Genomic DNA, 24,650 nt, shown 5'->3' on the forward strand with positions numbered 1-24,650 from the left:
CTTTAAAAAATATACTCTGAAATATTGTAAAACGAAAATAATATTTAAAATGAGGAATGCTCGTATGGTTGTGGAGATGCTCATCCATAGTTCACAAAAGTAGACCAAGGTAATTAGTTAATGGACATGATGAGAGATGAATGAGAACCTATGTAAAAAAGGTTCTTGTCATCGGCCCGAGGATGCAATTTATCTATACCACTAATTATGGTCAAATATGATATTCTTATACATGGCATGTGATGGAGCTGCTTGCTTTCACAGTGCTAGACAAGAAAGGGTTGCTGAAACAGTAGTAAACAGTGAGTCTTACAAGGAACTAGCTTTGATTCTTCATCTAAGCCCCTGCCTGCTTTCTTTCCCCTTATGCTAATGCAAAAAAGCTAGAATTTACAAAGACCCTAGGCATGTAATTGGAAAACATATGTGATGGTTAATTTTGTATTGCAAACACATGCCAAAAATAAAAAGAAGAAAAAAGAAAACATGCTTTCTCCTAAATGTGGCAACCATAAGCTTGCAATAGGAATTTTCAATTAAATATAAATTAACCATGGCATATACTTTTAATAGACTAGTATAGGTGCTTCATAGCAGACGGTGTAGGTATATCAGCAGTTAGAGAAACCCATTTTTATTAGTTTTAATTAGCACCACAGAAAAACACGACTCTTAAGGCACAAAGAAAGTATTCTAATGGCTTGGAATTTCTGTGACCTGAAGACGTAGTCTAAACAAACAAGGATGGAGAAACAAAAAAATGATAAAGAAAAGGAAGATAAGGCTTGAAGTATTGCTCCACCAGTCGTGGCTGTGAAGTGCACTTCTTTTTAGGCAGGTATGGACATGTGAACATGCAAAATACAGTCTATCACAAGTCAAGAGAGCCAATGACTGAAGTTTACTGACACTCTGCCTCATGCTGTGGTCGGCATACGTGAATGACAGTTGATCTAACCAAAGGATAGTCCCTGCATGCGTACAGTTTTTTTTATTTATGTAATGTGTTTTGTCTACATGAGCCTGACAAGACACCAAAGCAGTCTCTAGGCCATACCTAAAAATGGAAAGTGACCATTAGAGAAGGGGATATTATTATATTCAATACCATTTCCCCGTTTTAAACCTAAACCTGTATTTTACCTCTCCCTAGCAGAGCAAAACTGTACACGCACATGGTTGAGGATTTAGCCTGAATTTTGTTGACAGCAATTTCAGTGAAATACATTTTGAATGATCTGTTTAAAATAGCTTGATAGGCCTGCTCTGGCCCCATTAGTGTAGTTTCTACTGAATGACTCCTGCCTGGGTAGATTGCACCATGCCTGAAACTGTTAGTGTGATAAATTAAACTTTAGTCCTATATCTGCATTCCTAACCATGAACATGCAAATAAAAAATGTAATAGTTTGCATGAAAGAAAAGGTATATACAAGGACGATGGAATCATGTGACTGCAGTTGTTCATTTTTTGCATTTACTCATTTTACACAAAATACATAGTTTGATGGTTAATTTGAAGATATCAACAAAAATATTAGTTTCTAGCTCAAACAGATCAAAAGTTACTAAAACAGTGCAAGGTTAACTGGCTGCCTTTAAATTGCTGATTGCTGTGCCACTGGATTCAAGCTAGCCTGGCTGATGAGGAGTGATACCCCGAAACTGGTCCTAGGGTCCTTGTTTCCGGTCCAGGGAGGACCTGGGTTGGCAGTTTGTACTGGACTGCTCCCATGGGGAGCAGGGTCCAGACCGATTTGCATATAGCTGGTTCCAAACTGGGGTGACGTGACAAGCAAAATAACAATGGATTAAACCCAGATCCGTGACTGGGGGTGAGGGTTCAAAACGTTTCAACACTCCGTCCATCATTTTATTTTGTGATGTTTCTGTGTGTGCCTTAAGTGGCTAGAGTATGCACAGAAGTGGGTCCATTGCTCGATGCGCCACTGGATTCATGCTAGCCTGGCTGATGAGGGTTGATACCCTGAACCCGGTCCCAAGATGCTTGTTTCTGGTCCAGGGAGAACCTGGCTTGGCAGTTCGGACTGGTCTGCTCCCATAGGGAGCAGGGTCAAGACTGACTTGCATATAGCTTGGCTCAAACTGGGGTGATGTGGTGAGCAAAATAACGGTGAATGAAACCCAGATCAGTGGCTGGGGAGGAGTGTTTGAAAAGTTTCAACACTCCGGCCATCATTTTATTTTGTGATGTTGTAATTTTAATTTTGCCCAGGCCTACAAAAGAACAATGGTCTCCTTCCATTCACAGTTTTTCTGGCATTAATATTGGATATTGTTGTCTTCCCATTCTTTGCCAACCAGTGTTTGGTGTCCTTTCAAACTGTATAATGTGAACATGAGCGCTGCACGAGATGACTGTCCCTATAACATTACTGCAGAATATGCAAGGCAATTTCCATTTGTCTGGTAAAAACTATACACCTATTAAAACTTGGAGGGCATTATTTTGCTTTTGGTTAACATGAAATGAAAGCTGTTGATAAATATTGTTAAACATGTATGAATTGTTCAGTGTGTCCTGTTTTCCTCCAGGAATATGCTTGGCCGGGGTGCACTATGGAGCAAGGCACCTAGCATGCTGTACCGGTGAGCAATCTCTGTCAGGTATGAAGCGTCTTGATGTGGTGCCACACCTGGGGACAAATTTACGAGTATTTGGGTTTCTAGTGTTGGTGAAAAGCTTTCCTCTTTATGGCTTTTTTGACATTCATAAGAACTGCAACTAAATTGGCGCCAAATTGTGGTCTTGTTAATACAAAATCCAATTTGCAAATACAAAGTGAAAAAGAAACGAAAGAATCAGCTATTGCTTGATGGTATTATGAAACACATGAAATGTTTTACAGCTTATTGCTAAAAAAGCCATAAATATTTATTTTGGATTCGGTGTGGCATTTGTTCTATATATGAGAAGCTATCTTCTTTATAGAAACGTGGGATTTATAAATATTCTCAAATACTCAAGCGAAAATTGATACATTTTCAAAAGGCAAACTCCTTTTGGAAGGGAGTTATATTTTTGAAGTTGTCTTTAAGGTAATTTGAATATTTGGCATAACACAGTGTAACATATTTATTCTTAATCAGTTGAAACCGATCAACTGTCATTCCTCTAGTTCTACAGAACGTTTCCATAAGAGAACCTGGTTCTGTTGAGGAAATCACGGAACATGCCCACACCTTTTCCCAGATAGGCTTATTAAGGTAAACTTTTTCTGCAGCTAACACTTGATTATTCTTTGAACTAAACAAGAAAGCAAAACTACCACCTTCAGACTTCGACCTTTTCTTTAAAAACAACTAACCCCCTAACCTCCAATTCATATCTGTATTAGAAGCTCTTTAACTGCTACCTTTCCAAATGCCTTTTTTTGTCGTAGTGTTTTTTCAAATCATGTTGGCTTTTGATGTTCATGAGTGTCGGCGGTTGGGGCACCGTCTCACCCACAGGGTCCCGTGTTATCCCGGATACAAGTGTTAATACAGTGCCTGGATACATTAAGTGTGAGGAGTATCCCATTGGTGTACTATCTGTTTGGGACTGAGTTTGGGACTGAGTCAATTAAATAATCATTACCCTATTGTAGGAAGTTGGCTCTGTATGTGCTATTTCAAAGTAAGGAATAGCATGCACAGAGTCCAAGGGTTTCCCTTAGAGGTAAAATAGTGGTAAAAAATAGATAATACTAATGCTCTATTTTGTGGTAGTGTGGTCGAGCAGTAGGCTTATCCAAGGAGTAGTGTTAAGCATTTGTTGTACATACACATAGACAATAAATGAGGTACACACACTCAGAGACAAATCCAGCCAATAGGTTTTGTTATAGAAAAATATCTTTTCTTAGTTTATTTTAAGAACCACAGGTTCAAATTTAACATGTAATATCTTGTTTGAAAGGTATTGCAGGTAAGTACATTAGGAACTTTGAATCATTTCAATTGCATGTATACTTTTCAAGTTATTCACAAATAGCTATTTTAAAAGTGGACACAGTGCAATTTTCACAGTTCCTGGGGGAGGTAAGTTTTTGTTAGTTTTACCAGGTAAGTAAGACACTTACAGGGTTCAGTTCTTGGTCCAAGGTAGCCCACGGTTGGGGGTTCAGAGCAACCCCAAAGTTACCACACCAGCAGCTCAGGGCCGGTCAGGTGCAGAGTTCAAAGTGGTGCCCAAAACGCATAGGCTTCAATGGAGAGAAGGGGGTGCCCCGGTTCCAGTCTGCCAGCAGGTAAGTACCCGCGTCTTCGGAGGGCCGACCAGGGGGGTTTTGTAGGGCACCGGGGGGGACACAAGCCCACACAGAAATTTCACCCTCAGCGGCGCGGGGGCGGCCGGGTGCAGTGTTAGAACAAGCGTCGGGTTCGCAATGGAAGTCAATGAGAGATCAAGGGATCTCTTCAGCGCTGCAGGCAGGCAAGGGGGGGGCTTCCTCGGGGAATCCTCCACTTGGGCAAGGGAGAGGGACTCCTGGGGGTCACTTCTGCAGTGAAAGTCCGGTCCTTCAGGTCCTGGGGGCTGCGGGTGCAGGGTCTTTCCCAGGCGTCAGGACTTAGGTTTCAGAGAGTCGCGGTCAGGGGAAGCCTCGGGATTCCCTCTGCAGGCGGCGCTGTGGGGGCTCAGGGGGGACAGGTTTTGGTACTCACAGTCGTAGAGTAGTCCGGGGGTCCTCCCTGAGGTGTTGGTTCTCCACCAGCCGAGTCGGGGTCGCCGGGTGCAGTGTTGCAAGTCTCACGCTTCTTGCGGGGAGATTGCAGGGTTCTTTAAAGCTGCTCCTTTGGATAAAGTTGCAGTCTTTTTGGAGCAGGTCCGCTGTCCTCGGGAGTTTCTTGTCGTCGTCGAAGCAGGGCAGTCCTCAGAGGATTCAGAGGTCGCTGGTCCCTTTGGAAGGCGTCGCTGGAGCAGAGTTCTTTGGAAGGCAGGAGACAGGCCGGTGAGTTTCTGGAGCCAAGGCAGTTGTTGTCTTCTGGTCTTCCTCTGCAGGGGTTTTCAGCTAGGCAGTCCTTCTTCTTGTTGTTGCAGGAATCTAAATTCTTAGGTTCAGGGAAGCCCTTAAATACTAAATTTAAGGGCGTGTTTAGGTCTGGGGGGTTAGTAGCCAATGGCTACTAGCCCTGAGGGTGGGTACACCCTCTTTGTGCCTCCTCCCAAGGGGAGGGGGTCACATTCCTATCCCTATTGGGGAATCCTCCTTCTTCAAGATGGAGGATTTCTAAAAGTCAGAGGCACCTCAGCTCAGGACACCTTAGGGGCTGTCCTGACTGGCCAGTGACTCCTCCTTGTTTTTCTCATTATCTCTCCTGGACTTGCCGCCAAAAGTGGGGGCTGGGTCCAGGAGGCGGGCATCTCCACTAGCTGGAGTGCCCTGGGGCATTGTAACACGAAGCTTGAGCCTTTGAAGCTCACTGCTAGGTGTTACAGTTCCTGCAGGGGGAGGTGTGAAGCACCTCCACCCAGAGCAGCCTTTGTTTCTGTCCTCAGAGAGCACAAAGGCTCTCACCGCATGAGGTCAGACACTCGTCTCTCAGCAGCAGGCTGGCACAGACCAGTCAGTCCTGCACTGAACAATTGGGTAAAATACAGGGGGTATCTCTAAGATGCCCTCTGTGTGCATTTTTTAATAAATCCAACACTGGCATCAGTGTGGGTTTATTATTCTGAGAAGTTTGATACTAAACTTCCCAGTATTCAGTGTAGCCATTATGGAGCTGTGGAGTTCGTTTTTGACAGACTCCCAGCCCATATACTCTTATGGCTACCCTGCACTTACAATGTCTAAGGTTTTGCTTAGACACTGTAGGGGCATAGTGCTCATGCACATATGCCCTCACCTGTGGTATAGTGCACCCTGCCTTAGGGCTGTAAGGCCTACTAGAGGGGTGACTTACCTATGCCACAGGCAGTGGGAGGTTGTCATGGCACCCTGAGGGGAGTGCCATGTCGACTTAGTCATTTTCTCCCCATCAGCACACACAAGCTGGCAAGCAGTGTGTCTGTGCTGAGTGAGGGGTCCCTAGGGTGGCATAAGACATGCTGCAGCCCTTAGAGACCTTCCCTGGCATCAGGGCCCTTGGTACCAGGGGTACCAGTTACAAGGGACTTACCTAGGTGCCAGGGTTGTGCCAATTGTGGAAACAATGGTACATTTTAGGTGAAAGAACACTGGTGCTGGGGCCTGGTTAGCAGGGTCCCAGCACACTTCTCAGTCAAGTCAGCATCAGTATCAGGCAAAAAGTGGGGGGTAACTGCAACAGGGAGCCATTTCTTTACACAAGCCCCCCCCCAGCCCACATGCCAGGAGACTCAGCCAAAGCTGGGAGAGTCTTCCTAGTCTGTCAGGCGAGGAAGAGTAGAGGAAATAGGCTGGTTTGTTGCAGGGCCTACTCTGCCTTACATCCTCCTGTTCAGGTCATTCCCTCTGGGGAACTGACCCACTTCCACAGTGATAGGACCTAGTCTGAACTGCCTCTTGTCTGTGCTTTTTATGTCTTCACCCATTCTCTCTATTTTGGAGTTAGAGGTATCCACCTCTGCTAATCTTATTTTAGCCAGGGTCACCCCTAGCTTACCCAAAGAGGTTACCCAGAGCTGGAGTAACCCCACCATGACCAACAGGGTCAGGGGGCCTAACTTGCTATTTGGCATGGGGTCAGACCACCATGCCAAGGATAGTGCAGCCATAAAGGCTAACACCCAGCAGAGGCCACTGACAGCTATCAGTGCCCAGAACCACACCTTTAGCTCTTCACCTACAAGGGAAGGGGCTAAGTTACAGGCTTCTTTGGGTTCAGGGTGCCTGTCTGCTGTATTAGAGTGGGGGGTTACCACATCTTGTAGTAAACACCCTTCTTCCACTCTTTCTTCTGTTAGCTGAGGAGCCACCCACTCAGGCTTAACAGTTGCCTGACTAGCCAGGACTTCTTGTGGGTCAGGTTGGACTTTACCAGTGCCACTTTTGGAGTTCTCCCCTACTGGAGCAGAATCTCCTTGGCTTGCTGGAACCTTGGCTAAAGGTTGTCCACCTTTCCTACTCTGTTTCCTTTTCTTTTTCTTCTGGGGCCTACTTGCATTTACTGCAGAGGCAGGCACTCCAGAATCCTTGGGAGAGGACTGGCACTGGACCAGTTCCTCTCTTGGGCTCTGACTAACCTCTGGGTAGTCATTTCCAAGGAGACAATCAAGGGGGAGGTCTGTACTGACTACCACCCTTCTCCAGCTAAAAGTCCCACCCACTTCTATGGGCACAAACGCCACAGGCCTATCAGTGACCCTGTCTGGGCTAACTCTTACTCTGGCCATCTCACCTGGGATGTACTGGTTTGAGAACACCAGCCTGTCATGCACAATAGTGTGACTGGCACAAGTGTCTCTCAGGGCAGTGGCTGGGATTCCATTCACCAGTAGGTGGTGGAAGTGTCTACTTCCCTCTGGAATCTCCAACTCACCTGTTGGGCCCTTTTTCCAGTTGAAGGCTATGAAGACCTCCTCATCTGAGGAGTCATCCCCAATGGCTACACTGGTCACCCCTGGGATTTTGCTAGGGGGTTTGTTTTTGGGACAAGAAGTGTCCTTGGTGTGGTGCCCTGTCTGTTTACAGTTATGGCACCATGCCTTAGTGGCATCCCAGCTCTTACCCTGGTACCCACCTTTGTTTTGGGTTGTGTCTCTGGGCCCACCCACCTGGTCTGGTTTTGGGGGGCCTACAGGGGACTCTTTTTCTTTGTTTCTAGTGTCACCCACTTTCTCCTGGGGAGGCTTTGTAACCCCTTTCTTTTGGTCACCCCAGTGGAAGTTTTGGTTACCCTAGTCTTGACCCAGTGGTCTGCCTTCTTTCCCAATTCTTGGGGAGAAATTGGACCTAGGTCTACCAGATACTGATGCAACTTTTCATTGAAGCAGTTACTTAAAATGTGTTCTTTCATAAACAAATTATAAAGCCCAACGTAGTTATACACTTCATTTCCAGTTACCCAACCATCCAGTGTTTTCACTGAGTAGTCAACATAATCAACCCAGGTCTGGCTCGAGGATTTTTGAGCCCCCCTGAATCTAATTCTATACTCCTCAGTGGAGAATCCAAAGCCCTCAATCAGGGTACCCTTCATGAGGTCATAAGATTCTGCATCTTTTTTAGAGAGTGTGAGGAGTCTATCCCTACACTTTCCTGTGAACATTTCCCAAAGGAGAGCACCCCAGTGAGATTTGTTCACTTTTCTGGTTTCACAAGCCCTCTCAAAAGCTGTGAACCATTTGGTGATGTCATCACCATCTTCATATTTAGTTACAATCCCTTTGGGGATTTTCAACATGTCAGGAGAATCTCTGACCCTATTTATGTTGCTGCCACCATTGATGGGTCCTAGGCCCATCTCTTGTCTTTCCCTTTCTATGGCTAGGATCTGTTTTTCCAAAGCCAATCTTTTGGCCATCCTGGCTAACTGGATGTCCTCTTCACTGGAGTTATCCTCAGTGATTTCAGAGAGGTTGGACCCTCCTGTGAGGGAGCCAGCATCTCTGACTATTATTTTTGGGGTCAGGGCTTGAGAAGTCCTGTTCTCCCTAGATAGGACTGGTGGAGGGGATTCTTCCTCCAGTTCACTATCATCTTCCTCTGTGTTATCCACAGACGGGTTGGCTCTATCATACTCTGCCAACAGCTCCTGGAGCTGTGCTTTGGTAGGTCTGGAGCCCATTGTTATTTTTCTTATGTTACAGAGTGACCTTAGCTCTCTCATCTGGAGATGGAGGTAAGGTGTGGTGTCGAGTTCCACCACATTCACATCTGTGCTAGACATTATGCTTCTAAAAGTTGGAATACTTTTTAAGAAACTAAACTGGTTCTAGAATCTAATTCAAACTTTTACAAACTTTTAAACTCTAAAAGAAATGCTAACAGGGACTAACACAAGGCCCTAGCAGGACTTTAAAGAATTTAGAAAACTTTTCAAATTGCAAAAATCAATTTCTAATGATAATTTTGGAATTTGTTGTGTGATCAGGTATTGGCTGAGTAGTCCAGCAAATGCAAAGTCTTGTACCCCACCGCTGATCCACCAATGTAGGAAGTTGGCTCTGTATGTGCTATTTCAAATTAAGGAATAGCATGCACAGAGTCCAAGGGTTCCCCTTAGAGGTAAAATAGTGGTAAAAAATAGATAATACTAATGCTCTATTTTGTGGTAGTGTGGTCGAGCAGTAGGCTTATCCAAGGAGTAGTGTTAAGCATTTGTTGTACATACACATAGACAATAAATGAGGTACACACACTCAGAGACAAATCCAGCCAATAGGTTTTGTTATAGAAAAATATCTTTTCTTAGTTTATTTTAAGAACCACAGGTTCAAATTTAACATGTAATATCTTGTTTGAAAGGTATTGCAGGTAAGTACATTAGGAACTTTGAATCATTTCAATTGCATGTATATTTTTCAAGTTATTCACAAATAGCTATTTTAAAAGTGGACACAGTGCAATTTTCACAGTTCCTGGGGCAGGTAAGTTTTTGTTAGTTTTACCAGGTAAGTAAGACACTTGCAGGGTTCAGTTCTTGGTCCAAGGTAGCCCACGGTTGGGGGTTCAGAGCAACCCCAAAGTTACCACACCAGCAGCTCAGGGCCGGTCAGGTGCAGAGTTCAAAGTGGTGCCCAAAACGCATAGGCTTCAATGGAGAGAAGGGGGTGCCCCGGTTCCAGTCTGCCAGCAGGTAAGTACCCGCGTCTTCGGACGGCCGACCAGGGGGGTTTTGTAGGGCACCGGGGGGGACACAAGCCCACACAGAAATTTCACCCTCAGCGGCGCGGGGGCGGCCGGGTGCAGTGTTAGAACAAGCGTCGGGTTCGCAATGGAAGTCAATGAGAGATCAAGGGATCTCTTCAGCGCTGCAGGCAGGCAAGGGGGGGGCTTCCTCGGGGAATCCTCCACTTGGGCAAGGGAGAGGGACTCCTGGGGGTCACTTCTGCAGTGAAAGTCCGGTCCTTCAGGTCCTGGGGGCTGCGGGTGCAGGGTCTTTCCCAGGCGTCGGGACTTAGGTTTCAGAGAGTCGCGGTCAGGGGAAGCCTCGGGATTCCCTCTGCAGGCGGCGCTGTGGGGGCTCAGGGGGGACAGGTTTTGGTACTCACAGTCGTAGAGTAGTCCGGGGGTCCTCCCTGAGGTGTTGGTTCTCCACCAGCCGAGTCGGGGTCGCCGGGTGCAGTGTTGCAAGTCTCACGCTTCTTGCGGGGAGATTGCAGGGTTCTTTAAAGCTGCTCCTTTGGATAAAGTTGCAGTCTTTTTGGAGCAGGTCCGCTGTCCTCGGGAGTTTCTTGTCGTCGTCGAAGCAGGGCAGTCCTCAGAGGATTCAGAGGTCGCTGGTCCCTTTGGAAGGCGTCGCTGGAGCAGAGTTCTTTGGAAGGCAGGAGACAGGCCGGTGAGTTTCTGGAGCCAAGGCAGTTGTTGTCTTCTGGTCTTCCTCTGCAGGGGTTTTCAGCTAGGCAGTCCTTCTTCTTGTTGTTGCAGGAATCTAAATTCTTAGGTTCAGGGAAGCCCTTAAATACTAAATTTAAGGGCGTGTTTAGGTCTGGGGGGTTAGTAGCCAATGGCTACTAGCCCTGAGGGTGGGTACACCCTCTTTGTGCCTCCTCCCAAGGGGAGGGGGTCACATTCCTATCCCTATTGGGGGAATCCTCCTTCTTCAAGATGGAGGATTTCTAAAAGTCAGAGGCACCTCAGCTCAGGACACCTTAGGGGCTGTCCTGACTGGCCAGTGACTCCTCCTTGTTTTTCTCATTATCTCTCCTGGACTTGCCGCCAAAAGTGGGGGCTGGGTCCAGGAGGCGGGCATCTCCACTAGCTGGAGTGCCCTGGGGCATTGTAACACGAAGCTTGAGCCTTTGAAGCTCACTGCTAGGTGTTACAGTTCCTGCAGGGGGAGGTGTGAAGCACCTCCACCCAGAGCAGGCTTTGTTTCTGTCCTCAGAGAGCACAAAGGCTCTCACCGCATGAGGTCAGACACTCGTCTCTCAGCAGCAGGCTGGCACAGACCAGTCAGTCCTGCACTGAACAATTGGGTAAAATACAGGGGGTATCTCTAAGATGCCCTCTGTGTGCATTTTTTAATAAATCCAACACTGGCATCAGTGTGGGTTTATTATTCTGAGAAGTTTGATACTAAACTTCCCAGTATTCAGTGTAGCCATTATGGAGCTGTGGAGTTCGTTTTTGACAGACTCCCAGCCCATATACTCTTATGGCTACCCTGCACTTACAATGTCTAAGGTTTTGCTTAGACACTGTAGGGGCATAGTGCTCATGCACATATGCCCTCACCTGTGGTATAGTGCACCCTGCCTTAGGGCTGTAAGGCCTACTAGAGGGGTGACTTACCTATGCCACAGGCAGTGGGAGGTTGTCATGGCACCCTGAGGGGAGTGCCATGTCGACTTAGTCATTTTCTCCCCATCAGCACACACAAGCTGGCAAGCAGTGTGTCTGTGCTGAGTGAGGGGTCCCTAGGGTGGCATAAGACATGCTGCAGCCCTTAGAGACCTTCCCTGGCATCAGGGCCCTTGTACCAGGGGTACCAGTTACAAGGGACTTACCTAGGTGCCAGGGTTGTGCCAATTGTGGAAACAATGGTACATTTTAGGTGAAAGAACACTGGTGCTGGGGCCTGGTTAGCAGGGTCCCAGCACACTTCTCAGTCAAGTCAGCATCAGTATCAGGCAAAAAGTGGGGGGTAACTGCAACAGGGAGCCATTTCTTTACACAAGCCCCCCCCAGCCCACAGGCCAGGAGACTCAGCCAAAGCTGGGAGAGTCTTCCTAGTCTGTCAGGCGAGGAAGAGTAGAGGAAATAGGCTGGTTTGTTGCAGGGCCTACTCTGCCTTACATCCTCCTGTTCAGGTCATTCCCTCTGGGGAACTGACCCACTTCCACAGTGATAGGACCTAGTCTGAACTGCCTCTTGTCTGTGCTTTTTATGTCTTCACCCATTCTCTCTATTTTGGAGTTAGAGGTATCCACCTCTGCTAATCTTATTTTAGCCAGGGTCACCCCTAGCTTACCCAAAGAGGTTACCCAGAGCTGGAGTAACCCCATCATGACCAACAGGGTCAGGGGGCCTAACTTGCTATTTGGCATGGGGTCAGACCACCATGCCAAGGATAGTGCAGCCATAAAGGCTAACACCCAGCAGAGGCCACTGACAGCTATCAGTGCCCAGAACCACACCTTTAGCTCTTCACCTACAAGGGAAGGGGCTAAGTTACAGGCTTCTTTGGGTTCAGGGTGCCTGTCTGCTGTATTAAAGTGGGGGGTTACCACATCTTGTAGTAAACACCCTTCTTCCACTCTTTCTTCTGTTAGCTGAGGAGCCACCCACTCAGGCTTAACAGTTGCCTGACTAGCCAGGACTTCTTGTGGGTCAGGTTGGACTTTACCAGTGCCACTTTTGGAGTTCTCCCCTACTGGAGCAGAATCTCCTTGGCTTGCTGGAACCTTGGCTAAAGGTTGTCCACCTTTCCTACTCTGTTTCCTTTTCTTTTTCTTCTGGGGCCTACTTGCATTTACTGCAGAGGCAGGCACTCCAGAATCCTTGGGAGAGGACTGGCACTGGACCAGTTCCTCTCTTGGGCTCTGACTAACCTCTGGGTAGTCATTTCCAAGGAGACAATCAAGGGGGAGGTCTGTACTGACTACCACCCTTCTCCAGCTAAAAGTCCCACCCACTTCTATGGGCACAAAAGCCACAGGCCTATCAGTGACCCTGTCTGGGCTAACTCTTACTCTGGCCATCTCACCTGGGATGTACTGGTTTGAGAACACCAGCCTGTCATGCACAATAGTGTGACTGGCACAAGTGTCTCTCAGGGCAGTGGCTGGGATTCCATTCACCAGTAGGTGGTGGAAGTGTCTACTTCCCTCTGGAATCTCCAACTCACCTGTTGGGCCCTTTTTCCAGTTGAAGGCTATGAAGACCTCCTCATCTGAGGAGTCATCCCCAATGGCTACACTGGTCACCCCTGGGATTTTGCTAGGGGGTTTGTTTTTGGGACAAGAAGTGTCCTTGGTGTGGTGCCCTGTCTGTTTACAGTTATGGCACCATGCCTTAGTGGCATCCCAGCTCTTACCCTGGTACCCACCTTTGTTTTGGGTTGTGTCTCTGGGCCCACCCACCTGGTCTGGTTTTGGGGGGCCTACAGGGGACTCTTTTTCTTTGTTTCTAGTGTCACCCACTTTCTCCTGGGGAGGCTTTGTAACCCCTTTCTTTTGGTCACCCCAGTGGAAGTTTTGGTTACCCTAGTCTTGACCCAGTGGTCTGCCTTCTTTCCCAATTCTTGGGGAGAAATTGGACCTAGGTCTACCAGATACTGATGCAACTTTTCATTGAAGCAGTTACTTAAAATGTGTTCTTTCATAAACAAATTATAAAGCCCAACGTAGTTATACACTTCATTTCCAGTTACCCAACCATCCAGTGTTTTCACTGAGTAGTCAACATAATCAACCCAGGTCTGGCTCGAGGATTTTTGAGCCCCCCTGAATCTAATTCTATACTCCTCAGTGGAGAATCCAAAGCCCTCAATCAGGGTACCCTTCATGAGGTCATAAGATTCTGCATCTTTTTTAGAGAGTGTGAGGAGTCTATCCCTACACTTTCCTGTGAACATTTCCCAAAGGAGAGCACCCCAGTGAGATTTGTTCACTTTTCTGGTTTCACAAGCCCTCTCAAAAGCTGTGAACCATTTGGTGATGTCATCACCATCTTCATATTTAGTTACAATCCCTTTGGGGATTTTCAACATGTCAGGAGAATCTCTGACCCTATTTATGTTGCTGCCACCATTGATGGGTCCTAGGCCCATCTCTTGTCTTTCCCTTTCTATGGCTAGGATCTGTTTTTCCAAAGCCAATCTTTTGGCCATCCTGGCTAACTGGATGTCCTCTTCACTGGAGTTATCCTCAGTGATTTCAGAGAGGTTGGACCCTCCTGTGAGGGAGCCAGCATCTCTGACTATTATTTTTGGGGTCAGGGCTTGAGAAGCCCTGTTCTCCCTAGATAGGACTGGTGGAGGGGATTCTTCCTCCAGTTCACTATCATCTTCCTCTGTGTTATCCACAGACGGGTTGGCTCTATCATACTCTGCCAACAGCTCCTGGAGCTGTGCTTTGGTAGGTCTGGAGCCCATTGTTATTTTTCTTATGTTACAGAGTGACCTTAGCTCTCTCATCTGGAGATGGAGGTAAGGTGTGGTGTCGAGTTCCACCACATTCACATCTGTGCTAGACATTATGCTTCTAAAAGTTGGAATACTTTTTAAGAAACTAAACTGGTTCTAGAATCTAATTCAAACTTTTACAAACTTTTAAACTCTAAAAGAAATGCTAACAGGGACTAACACAAGGCCCTAGCAGGACTTTAAAGAATTTAGAAAACTTTTCAAATTGCAAAAATCAATTTCTAATGATAATTTTGGAATTTGTTGTGTGATCAGGTATTGGCTGAGTAGTCCAGCAAATGCAAAGTCTTGTACCCCACCGCTGATCCACCAATGTAGGAAGTTGGCTCTGTATGTGCTATTTCAAAGTAAGGAATAGCATGCACAGAGTCCAAGGGTTCCCCTTAGAGGTAAAATAGTGGTAAAAAATAGATAATACTAATGCTCTATTTTGTGGTAGTGTGGTCGAGTAGTAGGCTTATCCAAGGAGTAGTGTTAAGCATTTGTTGTACATACACATAGACAATAAATGAGGTACACACACTCAGAGACAAATCCAGCCAATAGGTTTTGTTATAGAAAAATATATTTTCTTAGTTTATTTTAAGAACCACAGGTTCAAATTTAACATGTAATATCTTGTTTGAAAGGTATTGCAGGTAAGTACATTAGGAACTTTGAATCATTTCAATTGCATGTATACTTTTCAAGTTATTCACAAATAGCTATTTTAAAAGTGGACACAGTGCAATTTTCACAGTTCCTGGGGGAGGTAAGTTTTTTTTAGTTTTACCAGGTAAGTAAGACACTTGCAGGGTTCAGTTCTTGGTCCAAGGTAGCCCACGGTTGGGGGTTCAGAGCAACCCCAAAGTTACCACACCAGCAGCTCAGGGCCGGTCAGGTGCAGAGTTCAAAGTGGTGCCCAAAACGCATAGGCTTCAATGGAGAGAAGGGGGTGCCCCGGTTCCAGTCTGCCAGCAGGTAAGTACCCGCGTCTTCGGAGGGCCGACCAGGGGGGTTTTGTAGGGCACCGGGGGGGACACAAGCCCACACAGAAATTTCACCCTCAGCGGCGCGGGGGCGGCCGGGTGCAGTGTTAGAACAAGCGTCGGGTTCGCAATGGAAGTCAATGAGAGATCAAGGGATCTCTTCAGCGCTGCAGGCAGGCAAGGGGGGGGCTTCCTCGGGGAATCCTCCACTTGGGCAAGGGAGAGGGACTCCTGGGGGTCACTTCTGCAGTGAAAGTCCGGTCCTTCAGGTCCTGGGGGCTGCGGGTGCAGGGTCTTTCCCAGGCGTCGGGACTTAGGTTTCAGAGAGTCGCGGTCAGGGGAAGCCTCGGGATTCCCTCTGCAGGCGGCGCTGTGGGGGCTCAGGGGGGACAGGTTTTGGTACTCACAGTCGTAGAGTAGTCCGGGGGTCCTCCCTGAGGTGTTGGTTCTCCACCAGCCGAGTCGGGGTCGCCGGGTGCAGTGTTGCAAGTCTCACGCTTCTTGCGGGGAGATTGCAGGGTTCTTTAAAGCTGCTCCTTTGGATAAAGTTGCAGTCTTTTTGGAGCAGGTCCGCTGTCCTCGGGAGTTTCTTGTCGTCGTCGAAGCAGGGCAGTCCTCAGAGGATTCAGAGGTCGCTGGTCCCTTTGGAAGGCGTCGCTGGAGCAGAGATCTTTGGAAGGCAGGAGACAGGCCGGTGAGTTTCTGGAGCCAAGGCAGTTGTTGTCTTCTGGTCTTCCTCTGCAGGGGTTTTCAGCTAGGCAGTCCTTCTTCTTGTTGTTGCAGGAATCTAAATTCTTAGGTTCAGGGAAGCCCTTAAATACTAAATTTAAGGGCGTGTTTAGGTCTGGGGGGTTAGTAGCCAATGGCTACTAGCCCTGAGGGTGGGTACACCCTCTTTGTGCCTCCTCCCAAGGGGAGGGGGTCACATTCCTATCCCTATTGGGGGAATCCTCCTTCTTCAAGATGGAGGATTTCTAAAAGTCAGAGGCACCTCAGCTCAGGACACCTTAGGGGCTGTCCTGACTGGCCAGTGACTCCTCCTTGTTTTTCTCATTATCTCTCCTGGACTTGCCGCCAAAAGTGGGGGCTGGGTCCAGGAGGCGGGCATCTCCACTAGCTGGAGTGCCCTGGGGCATTGTAACACGAAGCTTGAGCCTTTGAAGCTCACTGCTAGGTGTTACAGTTCCTGCAGGGGGAGGTGTGAAGCACCTCCACCCAGAGCAGGCTTTGTTTCTGTCCTCAGAGAGCACAAAGGCTCTTACCGCATGAGGTCAGACACTCGTCTCTCAGCAGCAGGCTGGCACAGACCAGTCAGTCCTGCACTGAACAATTGGGTAAAATACAGGGGGTATCTCTAAGATGCCCTCTGTGTGCATTTTTTAATAAATCCAACACTGGCATCAGTGTGGGTTTATTATTCTGAGAAGTTTGATACTAAACTTCCCAGTATTCAGTGTAGCCATTATGGAGCTGTGGAGTTCGTTTTTGACAGACTCCCAGCCCATATACTCTTATGGCTACCCTGCACTTACAATGTCTAAGGTTTTGCTTAGACACTGTAGGGGCATAGTGCTCATGCACATATGCCCTCACCTGTGGTATAGTGCACCCTGCCTTAGGGCTGTAAGGCCTACTAGAGGGGTGACTTACCTATGCCACAGGCAGTGGGAGGTTGTCATGGCACCCTGAGGGGAGTGCCATGTCGACTTAGTCATTTTCTCCCCATCAGCACACACAAGCTGGCAAGCAGTGTGTCTGTGCTGAGTGAGGGGTCCCTAGGGTGGCATAAGACATGCTGCAGCCCTTAGAGACCTTCCCTGGCATCAGGGCCCTTGGTACCAGGGGTACCAGTTACAAGGGACTTACCTAGGTGCCAGGGTTGTGCCAATTGTGGAAACAATGGTACATTTTAGGTGAAAGAACACTGGTGCTGGGGCCTGGTTAGCAGGGTCCCAGCACACTTCTCAGTCAAGTCAGCATCAGTATCAGGCAAAAAGTGGGGGGTAACTGCAACAGGGAGCCATTTCTTTACACCTATACACAATAAACTCCTGCTATTCAGATGCGGATGCTTTGCATGCTAGGTTGGTTGCCACATCTAGGCTTTCCGCTGCAAAAAGAAAAGCAACACCAATTGCACCAGGTCTACTGCTTGCTGTGTAATCTTGGTAAATAAAAGCGGTAATACATCCTATCATGTATCAACTAACAGCTGTGTTTTTTTAAATTGTTACGTTTTTGTTTCTTTAGCTATGGGCCCAACACCTTTCCTAGAGCACAACAGTTTTGTCTTAAGGTCTTCCATCTTTTATCATCCCCTTGCCTGGTCACATTCCGACGATATCCGCTATCTGTGACTTGATTACATTATCTCTTTCCCTTGATTCTCCTTGTCCGGAGAGTGCACATCTTCTGACTTTAATCAAGCCAGACACCAAGTGGGCAACACCTTTGATGCATTTTATTGTTTGATTACTTCCAAATGAGAGAAGAATGCAGACATCCATCTTACTGTTCATCTTGAGGTGCTACAGTTTATCTTCCATTCTTTAATGATTGCGTTTCAGGTAGTTGGGGAGCTTGGGACCTTCTAGTTGCCTAAGTGCTGAATGCACTAATCTACAACACCACTTGGGTGTGCAGTGATCATGTCTGACACACTGTCCCACTGTACCTCTTTACAACCGTTAATAATTTCCAGACATAGGGTTAGAAACTGCATTGGGTTCATACCAGGCAGATTCATGCTTCATATAGGCTGTTAGCGTTTATTGTGCTGATTTGATGAAGATGCCTTCTTTCATTAGAAGCACTTTTATAGTGCAGTGAGGGTGCATACTTAGTAACTGAAAGAGAGAATCGAGTTACCTGGTTTGTACTTTGCTTATGATACACTTAAATGGATAAGATATCTGCCATGTGGCAGCTTCCTAGCTTCTTTACTACTGACCTGTTGAAGGCATTCCTCTGCAGACGTCTAAAATTGCCCCAGGAAAAGCTGTTTTTTTTGTAAAAGTGACTAGGGGCTCCTGGTCGAAGCAGGCAAACTAGGCTGCTCTTCATCCTTCTGAGTTTGGAACTCTATTTTTCTTTGAAGATTCAGTCAGTGGTTTAATAGAAGACATTGCTGCACTCTGGTTTCTTCATTTTTCTCCAGCAACATGGAACTAGACCATGCGGTGCCCCACGCAGCCCCCAGTAGTCCAGTACACACTCCTAATTCTAGCACCTCAGTCATTAAGTGGAATAAGAATAACACCAATGCTAGGACCACTTGAGCTTTAATCCAACATATAAGTTACACTCGTGCTTTGCCGAGTATGTTGAAAGGGGGGCATTCCTTGGAGTAGTAGTAAAGCAATTCAAATCTTTTAACTTGGACAGAGTGCTGTGAAGCACTGAGTAGATGAGCTGTAATGCAGCCCTTCTTTTAGCAGTGATACATCTGCTTTAACACCATTTCCTCTCCCCTCCTCCCCGTACACGTCTTTCCGAAGCCTCCAGAGCTCTCTGTAAGACATTTCTGGGAAGAACTTCTATGAAATATACTTTTAGGGGTTAAGAAATCTTGAGAAATGTAAATTCTAATGAAAATTCCTTGTTAGAAGTTGTTTCTATTAGTAATTCTAATATGTTTTGTAAGCCCTTTAACTGCTCTGTGAACTCTGTGCTGGGAAACATACATAGGCGAAGCTGACGAAAAGCTCACAGGGTTTGATTGTGGTGTTTTTGTTGGTTCTTGATGTTTCTTAGTGGTGACTACACTGGAGACTTTCCATTGAAAAAAAGTTTGCAGTCAGCACGTGTTATATTGATAGTTCTCAGCTTTATGTTTGCCACATATGGTAAGCAAGCTTATCAGGTTACAGAGGAGTACGCCGCACATCCTTGTGTAGAAATAACTGTGTTTATTGCTGATCCAACTTGGCCAAATATTCTCCATGTACCACAAAGTGACACAATCGTGCGAAAGGTCAACACAAGATACTCCCATGGTACTACTGTACACCTTCATCTCACTGAACTACCAGATGCACCTGCTTTGAGTGTATCAAATGCCACATGTGTTTAATGGAAAACATTTACTGCTGGAATTAATTGGAGGAGCCAAAATAAATAAATACAAACATTACCTTGCCAATCTACTAAAAGTCAGTTGAGTGTTGAACGGTATAAATTGTAATCCCTACTGAATACAAAAAATTATTAGACTCAATTTTACTAGCAGTGAGCACACTGAAAAGTGCAGGAATGCGTTTTACCTCGAAACTGGCATTAAGCTTATGTGAAAATGTACACGCAAGGCAAAGATGTTTGCGGAACTAGATATCCAGTTTCCATACAATTGGCAGACAGTAACTGAGCACATGCTTTTGCTGTGTGCGGGCGAGTAATCTGTTTCTGGTTACACCTAAAAAAGAATGAGGAGGGGGATTTGTGGTTGTACAATGGTACCCTGCATACAAGACGTGCATCGAGTGGGTACTTATTTGATCATTCAGTGATGCGAAATAAACAAGAGATAGAAGGAATAGTTTAGTTGATCTCGGCAATGGCGAAACGTTTGGGCCACCTTCCTGACCACTGTTTTTTTTGGTACTATAGTGCTCTAGACAGAGACCTGGCATATGCAAATTAATCATGGTCCTCCTCTTCTAACAACACTTCAAGTAATCTTGGTAAAGCTCTTGGTCTTGTACTGTGATAGTACTCTATTTATTTATGGACTCTGCATGGTCGTACAATCTCCCTGTTCAAAACAATACCACATTTTAGTTTTAACTGTTGAATTAATTTAACTCATGCAGAGGATTGAGGTGGACCTGTGAGTGGTGAATAAATAGTGACCACTTAGGTCCAGAGAGAGTGGACATGCCAGCCTTACTAACCAAGAAACCAAGATATACAAGAGAAATATACACAGAAAACACTTGGGTAGTAATATGTTTGTGGTGACATTACTGCGTCAGGTGAAGGTGCAGACAGAGCTTGGAGCCAGCAATAAGCACCATTCTAGATACAACTGATTAGAATCATTCAGCGTTGTTAACTGTCACCGTGACACCGCCTGGAACTGTCTGAATGGACTTGATTTAGAGACTCTTTGTAGTTTTTATCGGTGGCAATCACTGGGAGTGGGCCAGATACTCCTTTTACTAAAGGTATTGGGATATGTCTTCACTGCAGGAATTGGTCAGCATGTTTCAGAAATACAAGTTATTGTACTTTAAGTATAATACATTGTTTTACTTTCTCTTTCTAGCACAACCTGTTGGTGAATACAGAAACATTTCGTATTTCTCACTACCTGGAAAGTATCTAATGAAAATTTGTGGATTTTTTTGTTTTACTTACATTGACTAGATATTTCTGTACTGTAATCATGGATCTTCGTTTTTTTAAGAAACTTTCATTCACAATTTGTGATGCATTTAAAAAAAATAAACAATGTTACTTTGTTTGGTATCACCCTGTCCTTTACTTGATTAGTCAATTGTAAACAAATGAGAAAATTGAAGTTGACACTAATAATTATGTGAATGCATCTTTAATTCCGAATATTTTCCTTTACACGGACTATAAGCAAGCAGACCCGATTTTCTAATGTGGAAGAAGGTCCAAGGGAATGAGAGGAAAAATAGTGTCCCCTTTTGCGTCCTTCCTATCTATACGTCAAAGGACAACTAGCAAACGTGACCAGTCTCAAATGGAACTCGCTCTTAGGGAAGTAACCTTTAATTGTAAACCCTTTTAGATCCATATTACATCTCCCAATTTGTGTAGGACCAAGGGATTCACAAAAGTTGACTGGTGTGGTCTCACAAGCACCCTCCACTCACACAAATCCCCTCCACCAACAATTCTCTCCCCCTTTTCTGATGTCATGCTTTATCATTGTCCGCACCTCATTTAGCAGAGAAAATTCTAGTGAAAATTCTAGTGATGAATGAGCTCCCCATTATTACTTTAAGGCTGTGAATGTATGTGGAACCAGGATCTAGTGAATCTGAAATTCCCTCTGCCCTAACCCAAGGGCTTCCCTTTAATAATGGTGGACCTAAGGGCTGATTTAAAAATGTGGCGATGCACTGGACTACCTATTATCCCTGCATCTAAATAGGTCGACATGTTTATCTATGTAATGACCCTGCAATGGGTTCTAGGCTTTTTCAGGACACACATTCTTATTTTCCTAACTCCACACTATACCTGTTGTACTGTCCTTTTGGGTAAGTGTTCTCTAGAGTCGCAAACCTTTTAGGTCTTCTAAGGTGTGTAAAACATGCTACATACCAAATCATAAATAACAAAGCACATAACTGATTACATAAAAGTAAAACAAATGATAAAGAATAATTATAAAGACAACAAACAGAGAAAGAAATCTGTTTCTTTGCATGTTCTTAGTAACTATTTGTAAAGATCATGTCAGACATGTTAAAAGTGCACACTGCAAACCACTGCAATTTGATTGAAATGTGAGTGAGAAAAAACATGCATTTGTTCATTCACACATCATCATAGGTTCTTAGTCTATTTAACTCAAGCTAGTGCGGGCCTTGAGTAGTTTGTGGGACATACCCTTTTTGCCTAAACCAAATGACGATTCAAAGAGGAAAGGAAATGCCTTCAGCCCCCGCACATCCCCCTCACTTACTTTGTGAAAGGTGTTTATTCTCTGAAATACAAAAATATTTTCAGTAAGCCTTCTGAATGTTAATTGTACTGTCAGGATTGAATACTTTTTTCCTGGGCTTTTCCGAGTGTGTTTGCCTCACATGACTCTAAGCATGGCATGTTCAGACATTACGGGCTGGCAAATTTAAAAAAATCACAGAATTTGACCTTGTAAGTCTTATTTAGGGGAGGGGGGGTCCAGAAATCAATCACAGCCTACTGCCTACCAATAGCTATCGATGCCACATTAGTTAATTCATCATAACATGAACAAAATCATGTGTGACAATAAATCTTTTTCAAAACATCAATGTTATTTAATTCTCAAGTACATATATAACAATAACACCTATAAAAATGTGTGCTTGTGTATTACGTGTTATACACATGAATCCTGAATTGTCAAGTAAATACATACCAACACCTATATACATTTTACACTTATAAATTTCAAATATTAAAAAAATGTGTCCAAGATAGTAAACACAAGATGTGGAGTGTATCACAATTTTGTCTCCCCATGTGCATAAACACTCAATGATAACCCATTTGTGAGGAGGGCTGGTACATTAGCAATATTGTTTCCACCTTAAGGATATATATTCCATTCCTTATTAGTTTTTGTGAAAAGATTTTATTTAAATTTTCCCAAAAGAGAGAAGCTCCTCCATACTCCTCACATTAAATTTCACCAACACATCTTGACCTCGGTATGGGTGGGATGATACTTTTAATGAGGTCATCATCAGGACCTGTACCAATTTTATCTGGATACTAAATCAAAAAGACAATTATTTCCTGGAATTATGAAATAGTCCAGTGTTTTTTTGTGATCGCTCACATTTTTTCCTTTTATTTTAAACCCTCTTCTTTCAAGACGATTCTCAGTGCTCACCATAAAATCTTAAAAAAGAGAAGTACAGGAGAGGGTGTGGTGCCCGAGGTTGGTAAGTGTATTTGATTAAATAGACCATTAAACACCAGCGCCCATGAAGATTGTTTTAGTGAGCTCACCTAGAACCGGTGTGGTATTGTTTTTTAGCCTAAAATGAATAGAGTTGTATCTCTTGTTAATAACCTGCAGTGGTGTATATGTTAGGCTCTATGTACAGTTTCTATGTACAGCCTCTGTGTACAGTTTGGTAGACACCCTCCTGTTGAAAGAGTTTGCCAGTTCCATGTGATCATTCAGTGTGTGCGACCACTCTGTATCACGTTTAGTTATATGTGCGAGTACACATGCTCTTGGGGTGCTTGTGGTCCTCATGGCGCTCATCTGGTGTGATGGTGTTGATGATGCTGAGGTGCTGGCCGATTTTATCATTCTGAGATGTAAGTCATTTACAGGCTTGGAGATGTAGCCTCTAGGTAAGACAGAGGAAAGTTGTTTGCTTGTACTTACTTAAAGAGTTGTTTATCTGTAAGATGGGCTACTGGGCATAATATTCTCAGTTTAAGTGAGAGTTACACTGTATCCTCACTTTTTCTAATATAGACATCTGCTCTCTCTGTATGGCATGTGTGGATTATAAAACCACTTAGGTACAGGGGTGCGGACTTCCTATAGGCCGACTCCCAGGACATATTGTTTGGGGTCAAGAACAACACGTTTTCATGTTTATTTTAACTTCAGGACAAGTAGGACCAACTCCTTGCAGCACAAAGTCTTTGGCTGACAGTTTACAGTACTAAATTAAGGATCAGGGAAGGGCATTGTCTCCAGTTAGGGTAATATTTGTGTCCATATGTTTATGCTGTTTGAACTTTTATTGATGGTTCAGTAATGCAAAGCCTTTCTTATTAGGGTGAGTGTTCTAAGTAAATGTTGTAATCTCAGGCTGCACTACTGACAGTGGTTCCAGTGTGAGAATGTGTGCATGCGTTTGCAAAGTCTAACAATATGAGGATACTTATAATGCTTCCAGGGTGCTCTCTTATTAGATGTCTGCAGAAGCTTGAAAGCAAGATTGATGGTCCTTTGTTTTTAGCATTTAATGTTCAGAAAAAAATGCAACCTTGGAAAAAATGTGTTTCGCTAAGCTACTGTGAAATTTGAGGTACCATTTCTTTGAAGCATCATTCAGTAAAATGTGTAGATGCATGCTAGTATTTCCCACAAAAATTCAAAATGGACAATCAGTGCAACCAGTTTCAACAAGATTATGGGAAGCATGAAAATAAACAAGCATTGGCAAAGCCAAAAACTTTGACACTGATGGTTAGCTGTTAGTTTCGTCAATGCCTGTCTTAATTTGACAAGTATTTTGTAAAACATAATTGTTGTGGGAGCTGCTTGGCCCTCACTGTTACAACAAACATTAGCCAAAAGTAATAAAATTTTTGGCCTCAAAAAGTGCACATTGCCACAGTAGACCCTGGCTCTGAACAAAACTACTTTGTGTGCCAATTGCTCCTCCTGAAAGAGCAGAAGCCTGTTGATAGGGATAGAAAATTAATAAAAAAACAAAGGTCTTGGTTAACTCCAGACCAAATTATGGCCCCAATAATTAAAGAAGGTCACAAAATTGCACTCCTGCTATATGTCCTAACAGATTTGTGGCTTTCATGAATTCACATGAATTTACAGAAGTAGGCCAGAAAATCGTACTCCTTCAAAGTATTTGTGAACGGCATTTTAACACAGGCAAAAAAGCATATGTAGATTTGCTCATGCAAAAATCTGTTGAGCATTTACAAGTCCACCTTCCCTCTAACCACTTCTTTTTTCCAAACCTGAATGAAGTTTTGCTACTGCCTTTGTCAGGA

At 44.9% G+C, this 24,650-nt stretch overlaps 1 protein-coding gene across 2 annotated transcripts in view; it reads left to right on the top strand.

The window, feature by feature from the left end:
• Positions 1-24,650, top strand: part of CERK (ceramide kinase) — a 215,725-nt gene that overhangs the window by 58,158 nt on the left and 132,917 nt on the right. The window contains exon 2 of one of the 2 annotated variants that reach the window (XM_069229726.1): positions 2,557-2,628. The exons of the other annotated variant lie outside the window; for it this stretch is intronic. Within the exon in view, the coding sequence (XP_069085827.1) occupies positions 2,557-2,628 (72 nt within the window). The remainder of the gene's footprint in view (positions 1-2,556; positions 2,629-24,650) is intronic. 2 annotated transcript variants of the gene reach the window in all.

This window comes from Pleurodeles waltl, chromosome 4_1 (genome assembly GCF_031143425.1).
Source record: "Pleurodeles waltl isolate 20211129_DDA chromosome 4_1, aPleWal1.hap1.20221129, whole genome shotgun sequence".
Taxonomy (NCBI): domain Eukaryota; kingdom Metazoa; phylum Chordata; class Amphibia; order Caudata; family Salamandridae; genus Pleurodeles; species Pleurodeles waltl.